Consider the following 17,583-nt stretch of genomic DNA (forward strand, 5'->3'; position numbering starts at 1 on the left):
AAATTTTCAAGGAATTCTAATTTTACTAAGCACTCTCAACTTTATAAAATTCAGCAAAATCTGAGATGTATGGTTACATGATCTGGGTCATTTGACATGGAATTACCCTGTTGGGAGATTTTAAATCAGGCATTCAGTGTGTTTTATTGTGGCAATCTAGGGGATTTTTATTTTGTATTTATTTTTGTTTAATTATCATTAGTAGTTGTAGTTAAACTGTAGCTGCATTAACAGCGAGTCAGTTAAAAACTCACTTTGACAGCTTTTGATAATATACAACAATCTTTAAGAACGAGAACAATTTAAACAAAAATAGTTTTTAAGTTAATATTTGATGCTAAATATATGTCTAATTTGTTCTTGAAATTGTTTACATTTGTTGAATTGACAATTTCCAATGGCAAAGTGTTCCATAAATTTGCTGTTCTGTTTATAATGAATTTGTGTCTCGGTATAAACTTGGTTTGTTCTCTACTGTATTTCTTATCGTGACTTCTGCGTGATTCTGAGAACGTTTGCTTGTTTAAAAGTTATTTTAATATTTATTTTAATTTTTAAAAAAAGTATTCTTATAGCTTTGTTATCTTGAATAAATTTATTTAAAGTTTTTAAATTTCTTTATTTATGCGTTTTTGACAAATTCAATTAATTTTTTTTTAGTTACTACTTAAGTAACTAAATTTAAATCAGAGATGGAGTAGAGAAACTGTTGATTCTTTGAATATATTTACACATGCTCTGTATATGTTATTATTGTATAAACTCTAAACTTAATTTTTTGTTGCAACTTGAAAATGCAATCCTAATAAACAAATTACTGCATGTTAATATATCAATTTAAATAGTTCTGCAATAAAATAGTTGATGAACATAACCGAATGCTTTACACAAATCAATTATAGCATTACCAGTTAATTTACCCAAAACATTTTTATACACCTCAAAGTTTATGCTAATTATCAGTACTTTAGAGAAAGTAGATTTTTTTAGATTCAGAAGTTTCAGTTTTTATGTCTACCTAAATAGTTTCTCTTCTCATTAATAATACATTAAATTAGAACTTGAATTAACTAAAGCAATTGTTTTTCTTTGCAGAAACTTTTAAAAACTTAAAGAAAAAAGGTATAAAATAGTTTATAAAATAGTTTTTTTTAATGTCAGTTCAACCTTATCAGTCAATCAAAAGATAAATTAGATAAGGTGAAAAATATTTTTCATAATTATTTTAATAATCAGAAATACTTTTTTTGTGTGTTTGTGTGTGTTTTGCTTTTTGCTGTTGAATCAAAGCATCTTACTATCGTTGTGTAAAATTGAAGTACTAACTAAAGTAGATAAAAATAGTAAAGTATAGCAAGCTATGAAGTGTAATAAGGTAACGATATTCATAGCTATCAAAAATAATTTGTAACATTAATTTTTTTTTAACTTAGATTCCTAAGCTATTTTTCTAATCTTTAAATTTGTATTGTTTAAATAAGTAATTTATTTTAAAACATAAATGTGACGCATCTGACCAAAACCAGTCAGATGTCGCGTTATGTTATATTGAGAAAACCATCAAAACATCTCAAAAATTCAATTTTTATCATTATTTATTTTTTTGCATAATTGTTTACATAATTATGTTAACAAATGTCTAACAAAAAATATTAAATGTGCTGGCAAAGTATCCCTTACATCCTAACCCATTGGCCTAATGTCAGTCAAATCTGTTTCATTAAATATGTTCCTATTTTCAAACAATAAACTAGTTAGTTACAGAAAATACAATGCTTGTATCTATGGTTGAATGGAATTTAAATAGACGTAAAAATATTCTTTAAAATTATGCTCTTAAATATATTTGTGCACTATGATATAAATCTATATTAAAAAAATTTATATACAAATTTTATTATGTCAACATGGCCTATTAAAACACTTAAAACATTTGTGGGCTAAAATGTTTTAAGTATTCCCCATAAATTTTTAGAACATGAAAAGTTATGTAAAAAAAAGATTTTGTTATCTCTATCTTTAACATACTTGAATGATTTTTGTTTCAATCTTAGTTAAAATTTGTTTTTTTTTTCCTATTGTCAGCATACTGCTTTGTAGAGTGAAGTCATTGATGACTCCACTTTTTGTCATTGATTAGTGATGTCACTGATCAGTGACATTTTGAACTCACTAAATACACTCTTGATAATACACACATGAATAATGTAAATAAAATTATACATTTTATATTGTTTTAGCATCAACTGGGACATTTGACATACTTTCTCAATACACAAGAATAAAAACAAACATCAATGGAAAAAATTTGAACTTTCAAACTAACCACACGTTTTATTGTTCACATTCTAGTTTGTTGCTAAGTGACTTTAAATGGATTAAAGATGGTCAGGTATGTCTTTTAATTGAATTATTTAAAGATTTTTTTAATTTATTTTAATGTTTTGCAATTGCTTTATTAAAAGGTTTAATATATTCATTATAAAGTTAATGCATCTACATGCAGTAAGTTAATGCATCTACATGCGACAAAATAATTTCTCTATACAAAATAGTGTGTAAAGTGATATTGGTTTTCTTTAATATAAACAGATTAGTTGAAAACTACTCCAAATAACTTTAAATGTAATTTGATGAAACTAAAATCTTAGGAGAGTTATTATTTTTTTATATAAATAATAACTCTCTTTCGTAAATTTTCCAAAGTTGGATTTGGCAAATTTATAAGGAAAAAAAAAATTTCAAATAAAAAAGAAATGAATTCAAAAGTAAACAGAAAAGATATCTAAACTTCATTAATTTAATTTGTTTTACTTTTTAATAAATTTGAAATCATTTTAACTCATATTAGTATGACAAAGACATTTTTTTGGCAATGCTGCCATTATTCATATTTAAGATAATTGTTCTGTCAAATTACAAACTCAATTAATTTTGAACGCTTGGTGTGGAGAATTAATTTTAAAATAAGAAAATGTTGGGGGGGGGGGGAGGGATATGGGATGATCCAATCCTTAAAAAAATACCAATATCCTTTTCTTTTTTTATATATATATTTAAAAAAAAAGTTCTTAAAACTAAAAATCACCTGACTCAAATGTGTAAAATGCCCAACTATATTCCTTAAAAAAATTAACTATAACTTGAAAATTATTTTATTTGGGGAAAGTATGACATCCTCTCCCCCTCCCCAACACACGCGCACACCTGTATAATATATCACGTCTGTATATACATATATATATATATATAAATATATATATATATATATATATTTATATATATATATATATATTTATATATATATATATATATATAGAACCCTTAGATGTTGTCCGAAAGTTTTTTCCATATTTTGTTGACAAAAAGTAAAAATTAAAATGCAAGACCAGAATTTTTTTTTTTTTATAATGATAGACTGCTTGCCCCAACCAAACCCTCAGTCGATGTAGCAGCACTCCCTTGCGGGTCAGGCTATTTGTCAGTCGATGTAGCAGCACTCCCTTGCGAGTCAGGCTATTTGTCAGTCGATGTAGCAGCACTCCCTTGCGAGTCAGGCTATAAGATAGTCGATGTAGCAACACTCCGCGCTTGATTTACAGTAAAAAAATAAAAATAAAAACATTTTATTTAAAAAAATAAAAATAAAAACATTGTTTATATTGTTAAAAACATTCAGAATGTTTTAAAAACATTCAGAATGTTTTTAAAAACATTCCGGTCAATTAAATTTGCGTTTTTGTGGTTTTTTTATATAACAATTAATTTGTAATTAAATTAATGGTTTTGACTTTCGTCCGGAAATGTTGGACGAAAGTTAAAAGTAATTAAAAGTGACGTATATGTTGGCGTAAGAATCACTTTTTTCCTTCCGCTCTTCCCAAAGCCAACAAACTATAGATCTATACATATATATATATATATATATAATATATATATATATATATATATATATATATATATATATATATATATATATATATATAGTTTATATATATAAACCATAAATTTAAAATTATAGTTTTAATAAAATTTGAAATAATTACAATGATAACTATTATAATTAACTTTATTAATTATTGTTATTTTTATGCACTAATAAATATAATATGTTACTTTAACTCAGCAAGAGTTATTGTGCATTTCATATGGAAACATACAAAAGCGCTTTTAACAATAGAATAATAAAAAAATATTTAATATTGTAGGTGATACTTGAGAGTAAATTTTCCAGAACTTCTGTTCTTGCATTGAGTTTTATTAATCAAACTTACAATGGGTTTTATCAATGTATCATGGAGAGGGGGAAAAGAGTTGAAGTTACACCTTTTAGTCATGTACAAAATACAGGTATTTTATAAAATGGTTGATTAGTCTAAAATCATTACTTTTTAATTTAGGCATAATTTACTTTTTACATAAATTATTTAACTTTTAAATTAAGTCAACTAGGGGATCATGTGTATATGTATACAACCCTTGGAATTAGGGTCAGCATTCGGCAATGCCGTTTGAGGTCGACAAAAAATTCCCGACCTCCTTTCTATGTTTTATGGTCACACCTTTGTATCAAACAATTATTGCCAACCTGATGCTGACCTCAAAAAGATTGAGGTCGGCAAATTATTGCCAACCTCATTTTTCCTAATTCCGAGGGTTGTGTATATAAACATGCTCCCCTAGTTGTACACACACACACACACACATACACACACACACACACACACACACACACACACACACACACACACACACACACACACACACACACACACATACACACACACATAGATATATGTATGTATGTATGTATGTATATATGTATGTATGTATGTATTAAGGCAGTTCCACTGGACAAAATTTTTTGAAAACAAAAATTAGTATTGGTGTGGAAGATTTTATGTAAAACCAAACACATTTTTATAAAAAATAGTTTAAAAAAATGTAAAACTGATTCAGGCTTCAGCATTTAAAAACTGACAAAATTGGGAATAATTTTGCAAACATAGTTATATTGAAGTATATTTTTGAAATATACTTCACACTTGAATATAGCATGTTGCAAAAATTGGCTAAAATATAAAAAATTAATATAAATATAAAAGCTTAAATGCTTTTGGATGTAACCCATAAAATATGGGTCTGATAGAGGCACTAAAAGAGACTAACTATCAGATCAATGCATAGTAAAAAAGTAAACTTTAAGAAACTCTGTAACTCTGTAAATCTGTAAACTTTACAGAGTTTATGGCATTAATCGAATAAAAACAAAACATCAGTTTAAAGATTTTTAATTATCAATCAATTTATCATTTGCTTGGGATGAATTATTTGGTTTTGTTAACATTTCTATTTTTTCATTTTAATTGTTTACTTGTTCCAATGAAAGAACTGTATGACTTTTAGACATGTAAAACTTTAATATATTGCTCATTGTCTCCAATTGTTTGATAAACATCGACATAATTCCTAAAAAACCAATCCAATATTGAGCTAAGCATCAATATTTCACATTAAATCCATGTTGTACATGTTATCTGGAATTACTCCATTTATTTCATTCTCTAGGTTTTGAAAAACTGAAAAATAATTTTATACAACAATCCTGCAGTCATGGATATCTGTCAAGATAAAGCTATTGCCATTTTCAACTTGGTTGGCCATATTTAAACTATTGTCTTGTTTTTTCCGTTATGATCCACATATATTTTAACAAAACTTTTTAGGTCATTAAACACCAATTGGTATTTCTTTTAAACTTATATAAAGTAAGTGATTTTTAAAATAATATTCCTAATCAATACTAAAGACAATACAGTGCCCATTGATTTACAGTGTTTATTTTTTAATTTATAAAATGTTGTTTTGGGTACTTCAAAATATTTAGAAACCTCAACAATCAACATTTTTTCCAATTTAATTTTTGCTAATTGCCTCTTGAAGAGTAGAATTTAAGTTATTGGATTTAGTAAAATATTTTTATTGTGCCACAATCAATTCCCAAACATTTTTTGACATTTTTGAATGCTAAAAATATAAAGATAATTGCTATGTTGGCCAAAATTATAAATATTAAAAATTAAAATATCAAAGTATGTTAACAATAGTTACTTAATTACTACAGTAAAAAGATGTCTATTATTTATTATGTATTATTGCAATGTCTGGGTAAGACAGCAAAAAAAAACATTTTTAGGTAAAATTGAATATTCAAAGTTACTCTGATTTTGATTATATTTTAGCTGAGTGGAAATATATATCTCTTTTGTAACAAAAAACATGTGAGTTTATACTATTTTGAGTTTATGTTAAAGTTTGACAAATTTGTTTCTCCGCGCAGCGGACTTGTTCGTCAAGGTTCGTATTTCGGAGTTAAAGAGTTGAGAGAGGGTTATAACCACAAGTAGCCTCCTCATCTGTAGTGGCCTTCTTGGCCTTGGGGAGGTGAATTATTAAAAAAAAAAAAAAAACTCAATAAAATACAAAAAATCTTACATAATATTCACTATATAATTCATAATATTCACAGTATGATACAAAAAATTTTTTAAATATGATATGAACCTCTGTAAAAAAGTAATATATCATATTCTCGTTGATGGAACTGGCACAGAAATTACCCAGAAAAAAAAAAATGAAAACATTTACTGGTTTAATTTAATGTCATCTGCAAGTTTAATGTTACCGAGAATGACTTTATGAAAAAGTTTATTATTTTACCATTCCACACAGCGTGCTAAAAACATAGTTTGTTCAGCTTTTAATATTTAATATGTAAATAACACCTAAAATACCATTCCCATAATCAGTTTACATTTTTAATTAAAAAATAATTACATCATTGTTCTTAGTTTTATTCACAGAATTTTCCTCATCTATACCAATGTTTGATGGAAAAAATGGAATTGTCCTAGTATGTATGTATGTATGTATGTATGTATGTATGTATGTATGTATGTATGTATGTATGTATGTATGTATGAATGTATGTATGTATACCAATGTTTGATGGAAAAAATGGAATCACCCTAGTATGTATTTATATATGTATGTATGTGTGTGTATGTTTGTATATATGTATGTATGTATAAATATATTAGAGATTTACATATTTGAGTATATTATCCCTTAAGTATATATTTAACCATTATTATTCAATTATTTCCAAAAATGTTTTTTTTTACATATAGAGGACATTTTGCAGATTTGATGTCATATTTTGCAAACTTAGATGAATTAATGTCATCCAAAGGTTTATTAATAAATAAATCTTTCAACTTTTTTTTTCTCTTCCTTAAAAATAATAAAAAAACAAAAAAATTGATATTCAAGCTCGTTTGTTCAAAGTTTATTTTTCAAATTACAAGCGTAATTTGAAATAATTTGTTGTCCTCCTGCTTACATTTTTAAATTTTCGCAAAGTTTATTAAAAACATAAATTTTTGCTAATTTAGCATTGATAATTTTTTTTTTTTTCTAATAGCAAAATAGCAACTGTTTGATTTTTTCAGAGTTTTTAAAACATAAAAATGTGAAAGCACGTTCTCTTGTTACAAATTTGTCCTTAATAAAAATGTGAAAGCACATTCTCTTGTTACAAATTAAAATTTCTTTCAATAAAAAGAGATTTTAATAGTATTTTATTTTTATAATCTTCAATTTATCAAATATGAAATTTTTATTCATGGTTTTTTTTTATACTTCTTAAATAAAAGCACTTACACACAGTTATTATTATTTCAAAAATATGACATGTATTCCAAAATATTCTAAATATGTTAACTAAAAATTATTTTACCATAGTTACCATTTAAGTTAATAAGTCTTAACCTCAGTATTATACTATAAGTTAATAAGTCTTATACCCCAGTAGTTCTCAACATGGTTCTTTGAAACATTTTATTTGTCAACATTTGTGTTTTAGAGATAAAGAGTAAAGAAAAATTCCTCTTTCTACCCTAGTTCTAGTAGTTGTTTCATTTGTTGTCAGCTATGACTTTTAAAAACTTCAACTGCTTTTGTATATTTTAGATTCAAGATCTATTATAGCATTATCATCCACCACAATCTATATTTCAGAAAACACCCAGTCTCCATCATTACTTGCAATTGCTACAGTAAAAACAGTTAACAGCAATCAAAAAATAAACCTTAAAGTAGTTTCAGGTAATTTTCAAAATAATTTTAAATTCAAATATTTGAAAAATTGAGTATTAAACTTGATATATATATATATATATATATATATATATATATATATATATATATATATATATATATATATATATATATATATATATACATATATATATTTATATTAGTAGTAGAAAATCACTTAACAAAAATTTTTTCCATTTAACACTGTGTTTCATCAACAAAGATTCATCAGAAATGGATGATCAAATTAATAAAACTTCAATTTATACCAAAAATTAAATTACAGGAAGTTGCAAATGTCTTAACTACTGTAAATTTTCACACATTTGTGGAATTTGCTGACACTATTATAAAAAGAATTCTTTAGAAATGATTACTTATGCTATATTTTTAAATTGTTTTTTTAAAAAGGGTAGTTAATGTAAATATTATTTTAACTCATTTATTTTTATAGTTTTTTAGGATATATATATATATATATATATATATATATATATATATATATATATATATATATATATATATATATATATATATATATATATATATATATATATATATATATATATTATATATTTATATATATATATATATATTTTATATATATATATATATTTTATATATATATATATATATATATATATATATATATATATATATATATATATATATATATATATATTTATATAAAATATATGAAATATATATATTTTAAACATCTTCGCTTCCAACAAGGCTGCAAGCAGCCACTAATTAAAGTTGGAAGATACTGAAAGAGAAAAGATGAAGATTGTAGAGCAAGATAACGATTGATGGACGACTTAAAGGATTGCAAATTATATGAATCAGGAAAGCAAGATGAAGGAAGCAAATTCCAAAGAACTGATGTTCAAGGAAAAAAACTAGACAAATAAGCGATTTTGGAGCACTTAGGAACAGTCACAGAAAAAGGATGAGACTTAATTGAATGACAAGTAACACAAAGATGATGCAACAATGAATTTTAGTAGATGGCACAGGAGACGCTAGCTCTTTAGAGCAGTGCCCATTAAAGCATTTGTAGAAAAGAGAAAGAGAAGCAACATTACGACGATATGATAATGGTTGGAGGTAGGCTGCAAGAGCAGGTCCAACTGTGTTTGCAATGCGTTTTTGCACCTTGTCTAAAAGAGAAAGGGCATCATTAGAAAATCCGGCCCAGATATGGCAACAGTATTCCATACAAGACCAGATTTGAGATTTATAGAGATAGAGAATAGAATCCGAAGTAAGAAAGTGACGAGCTCGATAAAGAGATGCAACCTTAGCAGATGCTAATTTAGCAACTGATTTGATATATGGTTTCCAAGAAAGATTGGAAGTAAGAGTTAATCCTAGAAGATGAAGAGTAGGTGACTCATCGAGTACATCACCGTTCATAAATATAGAAAGATCTAAATTATTGCGATAACGATTGGCTGAAAAAAATTGAGTTTTATCTGAAATAAAGTTCACCAGCCACTGTGAGCCCCATGCTGTAGCAGAAGTGAGATCTTTTTCAAGCTCAAATGCCCCCTCCAAGCAATCAGAGGATGTTGGTTTCTTATCACGACAAGAATAAATGGTAGTATCATCAGCAAATAATGCCACCTTAGATGTGAGAATATCTGGAAGATCGTTAATGTAAATTAAAAAGAGTATAGGGCCAAGGATAGAACCTTGAGGAACCCCTGAAGTTACAGAATAAGAAGAAGAGTGTTGTCCATCGAGGACAACTTTTATGCTACGATTGGAAAGGAAGGATTCGATGATCTTAAAGATGTTACCGGATACACCATAAGAAGAAAGCTTATGGAGAAGACCAGCATGCCAAACTTTATCAAAAGCTTTTGAAATGTCGAGAGCGATGGCCTTAACCTCTCCACCTTTATCTAATGCACGATAATACCTGTCAGTTATTACTGTTAACAAATCAGTTGAAGAACGAGAAGATCGAAATTACATATTAATGGTGAGAAAGTAAGGTATTAGATTCAAGATGAGAAATTAAGTGTTTGTTAATTAAAGATTCAAAAACCTTGCTTATGATAGGAAGAAGACTAATGGGACGGTAGTTAGACGAATCAGATCGCTCTCCAGAATTTTTGAAGATAGGGATAACAGATGCCGCTTTCCAGCAGGCTGGAAAGCAAGACTCCGATAAGCACTTGTTGAATAGTTTTGAGAGTATAGATGACAGCTCCGGAGAACACTTCTGCAAGACAATAACAGGTATGTTGTCCGGGCCACAACCTGTAGAAGAGTCTATGCAGGAAATCACTTTAGATACAGATGCTGGAGTGATATGAATGTCAAGCAATGGATCAACCTGTTTGTTGGCAATATCAGGTATAATGCAACTAGTGGAATCAAGAGATGATATTGATGAAAAGTTTTTAGCAAACAATTCGGCTTTGTCTTTAGGTGAGGTGACAAAGTCTGAACCATACAACAGAGGTGGAATTATAGATTTGCCCTTATTATTGATATTATTAAAGATCCTCCAGAAGTCACGAGAGCCTAATTTTTGAGATGAGATACATGATTTCATGACCTGAGAATAGCGGGTTTTGGCATTAGACAAAACCTTTTTACAATTGTTTCTGGCAGTAATAAACAGACGTCTGTTTTCTGGAGAATTGTTTTGCTGATAAATGTGGAAGTAACGGTTTCGATTGGCAATCGCAGCAGCACAGTGTGAGGAAAACCATGGAGGAGAGTGAGGCTTGACCTTGAATCGTCGAGAGGGAATAAAAGATTCCATGCCAGCCTGAATCCACGAAGTTATGTATGAAGCACATTTGTCGACAGGAAGACGAAAGATTTCTACCCAAGGGCCATCACGAAAAAAAATCACGGAAAGAATCCCAGTCAGCTTTACTGTAGTTGTAAGAGGTTCGATAATAGGGGAATTCAGGTGATGAAGAAGAATGAGATTAGTTTTAGAGAGATCAAACTGTGATCAGAAGCACCTAAGGGTGAATGTGGAGAAACTGAGCACTGACTAGGATCAGAAACAAGACATATGTTGAGTAGAGAAGATAAATGATTCGGGTTGTCTGGAAAGCGAGTTGGAAAGTTGACTATTTGAGTTAGGAATTGAGAAAGGCAAAAGTTGTGGGCTTTAATGCCTGCCGAATCACTGACACTAGAGCCAAGCCATTCAGAGTGGTGAGCATTAAAGTCACCGACAACAACTAAATTAGCTGATGGATAAAGAGAGAGGGCTTGGTCAATATGATCAGAAATAACATCAAAAAGAGTGCAGTCTTGAGATGAAGGAGAGCGATATAGAACAAAGAGAAAGGCAATAGAGTAAAGTGGTGCTAAACGAAAGCACATAAAAGAATAGTCTGTGGATTCAAACCTAGTTTCACGACAAATGGGTGAATTACGAATGTAAATGCCTAGGCCAAGCATGTGACTATTGGAGTCTTTACGAATTAGAGGAAGATAACCGTCAACACTAAGATTGCAAGATGAGACAGCCGAACTCAAATTAGTCTCACAAAGAGCAAGTAGGTCTGGTGAACTTTGCAAGAGATAAGTCTCAACAGAAGAAAAGTTACTTCGAAGACCCCAAATATTAGTGAATGATAGGTTTAGAGAACTTGGTGATGATGATGGTTTTTTGTGTTTTATAGTTTTTGGTACTTTATTCATTTTTAAATTAGATTGAAGAACTTGACTCAAAGCATAGATAGCACTCAGAACACCGTTTAATAACCCAAGCAATTGCCTCATTACCTCATTACAATGCACACCAAAAGTACAAACAGGGACACCATCCATGCGCAACATAGCACTGTTAATACTTTGATATTTTTCAGCTGTTGATGGAATCAGCCTCTCTGAGAGCTACCACAGAGTTTGGGAAACCTGACTACCAGCCGGCCTCAGAACCATAAAACTGAGTTTTAGAGCTGTACCCTCATTAGGAGATAATAGAATGAGTTGCCTAGTCATAAAAACAGAGACACAAGCAAAACCCATGCATTGAGACAAGAAGATCCAGCATTCAACATCCTAAACTGTAAACAATGTATTAAAAACACATCTGCGCCAGCCTAATAGATGAAGAAGGGGTGCGAGGCTGGTCAACAGATAGAATCTGTTTACCCTTTAAGTCTTTGCCTAGGAGGCCTTCTACAAGACAGTAGCCGGGTGCATTTAGCATCTGCCCAAGATGAGTATTTTTATCGAGACACCATCTCTAGCCTTTGCTCAACCAAGAGCCCCAAGGCAGGGGGTGTTTTAAATCGGAGTTGGCATCTCCTAGCCTTTGCCTAAAAAGGCGTATCCTACAAGGCAGCAGGAAATGAAGCAGATTGTATATATCTTTTTTGTCTTAAATTAGAGAGTTTAATATTTTCTTAAATTAAATTGTTTTTTAGTAACAAATGCATACACTAAACAGTGCAAAATCAGTTTTTCACTAACATATTTGGTGGTCAGATTTTAAAAGCCATAACTTTGTGTATGTGTGTATATATAATATATATACACACACACATACACATTATTTCACAAAATAACTTTCAATTCGAACTTTCCCCAAGAAAAACCTTTGGGGGTATGATAGTACAAGTATGAAGGAATACATCAGAGTTGGTTTTGAAATTTTTCATCATCGTTCTTGAAAGAAAAGTTGCTTTGAAATTTGCTCTGAACAAATGAGTTACATTTTCTATTGAAAACATTTATTCTATAACATTCATTTATAACATATTTATTCTATAATAAGTATACTATACGCAGTGTACTTACAACTTAGAAACAACAACAAACAAGAAAGCATTCAATTTCATCTGAAATTTAAAAAAAAAATCAGGTTTAGCTTAACAGATCAAGCAACTTAAAAAAGGGTTACTCTTATTAAATATAGTTTTTAAAAATTGATTTTGAAGGGTAATTTCTTACATATATGTTATAATATATGACATTCTCTACAAAGAAGTTAAAAGGAATGTTTGCTGTTGTAATCAATCAAGCAGTTTTGAAGATTCTTAGGGTAGTTTGGATGATTACTGGGCCTTTTGAACCGTTGCCAATGATGGTTGAAGTCACAATAGAGTGATTCTGTTGCTTGCTCTGAATAGGTGTCCAGTGAGTGGTTGTGGTGATCTGTGGTCTGGTGATCTTGTGATAAACTGTATCACATAAAAAAAGACAGCAAGGGCTTTGGGAGTGATACTCGTGTTTAGAAGCTTGAAGTAGGAATCCTTGAAGTTTTCAATCAAGATGTGTCTTGAAGAACATTTTTAAAGGAAGCTGAGCAACTGCATCAAACTTTCTGAATGTGTCAATGAATAGAAATGCTAAAAAGCAACATGCTTTTCTGTAAGTTGTTGAGGCAAGTCAACATTTTGTAAAATCTTTAAACTTGAAAAACTTGTTTCAACACTTTTGTTAAGTGTTGAAGCAAACTTGTTCATCCCTCTGTTTGAAACTTTGCATTCTAGTTGGATCTAGCTGATAGAAAAAGTTCTATTTGCCTTGATAGCCCTGGAGAAAAAGTTTTCATCAACATAACACAGTTTCTCATATTATAAAGTTTTCTTATTGTAATAAAAGAGTCACTTAAACAAAAGCATATTTAGCATATATAACAAAAAGAAAATATTTTTCACCTAAAGTAACTGGAAGATGCCTTTCTATTCCTTGACTAAGATGCACAGTGCCATAGAGTGAAGGAACCTTGTTAGCTATCACAGAAGCACCTCTTTCTGCTGCTTTTGTATTTTTTTCTGCAACTTCTATCAAAGCATTCTTTTTATACAATTATGTGGAATCCTCCAATCAGTGAAAAGCATACTGAACAACATTTCTCAACAACTGGCTATTTTTTCAGCTGACTGGTTGTGTTGTTTGGAAGACCTCAACTGATTGGAACAATTGGTTGAGGTCTTCCAAACTTGGCTTTTCCCACATAACAAATCATGCAATCACATGGTGATTTTTTTGTTGCAGGATGAATCTTTATGTTTTATTAGTCAGGCAGTGAGGGAAGTTGAACATCTTCGCCATTGTCTCTTTTTCTAAGGCCTACTTGACAGTTTTCACAGATACCAATTGGGACTCTTTGATCTTCAAAGTTGATGGCTTGACCAAAAACTTCTTGACAGCGTTTAACCATAAAGTCAGTCAGTTGTCCATAAAGTCAGTTAAAGTCCATAAAGTCATAACCATAAGTCATGTCATGTCCATAAAGTCATAACCATAAAGTCAGTCAATTTTAAAATTAATAAAAGGCCTAGGAACTCTTACTTAAACAAGTTGCTTATCTTTATTTGTAACTTATGTGACAAAAATATAAAATTTTTATATAAAAAATATTTTATTTCTTTTGATTAATCTTTTCAATAAGTCAAAAAATCAAAATTTTCAATCATTTTCACAATATTTTCTGATGCAATGTGCAAATATTTTTCTTTTTTTTTTAAACTGTTCTTGAATTAAAGTTAGCAAGTAACCAAGTAACCAGCAGCAACTTCAGCAATTTTAATAACAGTAGCTGGTTAAATTGTTAAAAAAAAAGATAATAAATCTGTCAGAGATAATTTGTTTGCATGTCTTCATCTTTGCTTTCTTTTTTAAAAGTTTGATAATGTTAATAGCAGGTTCTGGTTGTTTCCAGCAGGTTCCGGTTGTTTCCTTGTATAATTTTTTTAAATCTCAGAATTTTTTTAAATTCTCAGAAATTGTTTTATTAGTCTTAAATTCGCCTCAAAATCAAGGATTTTTTTGACTTCAAAAGTTGTGCTTTGAATCGAAAATACTTTCTGATTTACAACAACCAACTATGAATTAAAAATTTTTTTTTTTGATACACATGAAAAATTTTAATTTATTGGGTTTGCATTTCTATTACCATCTTTTAGAGCTTCATGCAGATAGCAAATCATATTGGACAACTCCATTCTTTTTGCAATGATATGTTTTTTTTAATGTGCTAAGAAGATCTTGATTCCATGATTAATTAATTTTACTGTTAAATATAAATTTAATTTGCAACAAAGTGAGTCAACTCTTAATTTTTAAACAAAGGTGCTGAGGTAGTAGCTGAAACTGTTAAAAAAGTGTTAAAATTTATAGGGTAGGGTGGGAAATTTTTAAAAGGGTTGATTTATGGTGTAATGTGGGGTAATTCTTCTGAAAAAATAATAAATCAACATTTATTATTTGTTCAGAAGAAGATTTAGGTAGAAGTGTTTTTTTTCTGTATATTATAAGTGGTTAAAACAGCTCTCTTTTTAATTATCAGCTTATTAGGCATATTCTTAAGTATATTTTTTATTCAAAATGGTATGTACATTTAAAAAATGGGGTCTAACCCATTGAAAATGTTTTATCTGGAAGAGCAATTACCAGATAATTAGTTTTTTTTGAAAGAAACAACATTGCTGGGTGGGATAATGTGGGTCTATATGTCAATGTGTATTGTATCATTAAAAATCTAATGCTTATACAACAATTAATTTACAAACAATAAAAACCTTTAAAATGAAAGTAAAAGTTAGAAGTATGACTATGTTGATTTTTCTGCAGTCATTAATGCTAAGGATTTAGATGATCATTAAAAATCTAATGGTATTATATTTTCTATTGAAATCAGTATATAAAAATTGAATTTCTATTGTGTAAACATGTCATTTTTGTAGGATGATGAATCTCTAATGCATAACACAAAAAATTTTTTGATAATTTTCAATTGAACTTTTGCTTTAAATTCTTTCTTATACATAATTTCATCATGCTTGTACATAAAGTACTTCAACTTTCAAGTTTATCATATATTCAATATAGAGAATTGTCATGCGATTTGTTCTATATATTTAGAAAATTTGTAAAAAAAAAAAAAAACTATAGAAAATGAACAGCAAGAAAGCTCTACGAGAATCACGAGAGAGCTCTACATTCTTTGGAAAACAGAGAAAAAAATATTTGTATTTCTAGCTTAGCACTTTGAACAAGTTCTTTTGTATTTAAAGCATCTATTGAAGTACTATTATGTTTAAACTTTTGATCAAATAATTTAAATAATACATACTCGATAAATATATACATATAAATATATAATATAATACATACTCGATGACTTCAGTCATATATTACTATAGGTTGGTATATTTTATTGAAAAAAGATTAAAATGCATTTCATACCCATATTGCCCCACCAGTTAGGGTAATGTGGGTCTATTGAACTGAACTCAAATCATTGCTCCTTAGACAACTTTAAAAATTATGTAAAAACATTTTTTGATGTAGTTTGTGAATGGTGTCTAATCATGATTTTTTAAGAAGTTTTCTTTAAAATATTGTTTTGCTATATGTTTTTTTTGCTCAAAAGTAGCTAAAAAAAGACTTAGATTTCCCTCTCTACCTTACTTAGTTTCAAATCAAAATCTGATTTTAAAAATTTTAGTTTGAAAGCATTGCATCATTATGAATGATGATGATGATGGTGATGATGATGATGACATCATTATCACTACTATCAACAACATCATCATCAACATCATCATTAACACATTATCATCAACATCATCATTATCATCTTCATTATCATTTTCATCATCATCACCATCATAACCATCATCATCATCATCAACATCATCATCGACATCATCAGCATCATCATCATCATAATCATCTTCATCATCAGCATCATTATCATCACCATCATAACGATAATCATCATTAACATCATTAACATCAACATCATCATTATCAACATTATAGCAGCCATGGCTGCTATAATGTTGATAATGATGATGGCGCACAGTTGTAGCGCACTTGCCTCAGAAACAAAAATTCTGAATGAAAGTCAACTGCAATGTTTTTGCAATATTTAGTAATTTTTGGTGGAAGCCTATAAAATTTTAAACTAAATTCACTGGTTCACAAGTTTTATAGTGTCTTGTTTTTGGGATGTTATGCCATGTATGGTATTTTCAGTGTAAAGCCCTTTTACTTTTAAACTAAAAAACTAAATAATAACTTTATATTGAACTTTTGATTGGTTTTAAGCTTCATACCAGAGTATGAGTTTAATTAGATTATGTGAGTTAAACTAATTTCACATTTTAGTATACAGGCTTTAATAAATAGAAATGTTAAATTTTAAATAAGAATGTAAAATAATAAATTGGAATGTGAAATGATAAGTAGGAATGTATAAATGCATTTTACTCTAACTTCACTCTAACTGAAAATTTTAGCAAAAATATGCAAGGATGTACATTTAGCAAAAAAGTACCTTAGAATGGATGTACATTTAGCAAAAATATACATTTAGCAAGGATATACATTTAGCAAGGATGTATATTTAGCAAGGATGTACATTTTAAAAAAATGAACATTTAGCAAGTATGTACATTAAGCAAAATTGTGCAATTAGCAAAAATG

At 28.8% G+C, this 17,583-nt stretch overlaps 1 protein-coding gene across 1 annotated transcript in view; it reads left to right on the plus strand.

The window, feature by feature from the left end:
- The window catches only part of LOC100214881 (protocadherin-23), a 47,553-nt gene that overhangs the window by 14,058 nt on the left and 15,912 nt on the right, over positions 1-17,583 (plus strand). Inside the window, exons 6-8 of the mRNA XM_065801088.1 lie at positions 2,241-2,392; positions 4,209-4,350; positions 8,032-8,166. Of these exons, the coding sequence (XP_065657160.1) occupies positions 2,241-2,392; positions 4,209-4,350; positions 8,032-8,166 (429 nt within the window). The remainder of the gene's footprint in view (positions 1-2,240; positions 2,393-4,208; positions 4,351-8,031; positions 8,167-17,583) is intronic.

Source organism: Hydra vulgaris, chromosome 07 (genome assembly GCF_038396675.1).
Source record: "Hydra vulgaris chromosome 07, alternate assembly HydraT2T_AEP".
NCBI classification, from domain to species: Eukaryota; Metazoa; Cnidaria; class Hydrozoa; order Anthoathecata; family Hydridae; genus Hydra; species Hydra vulgaris.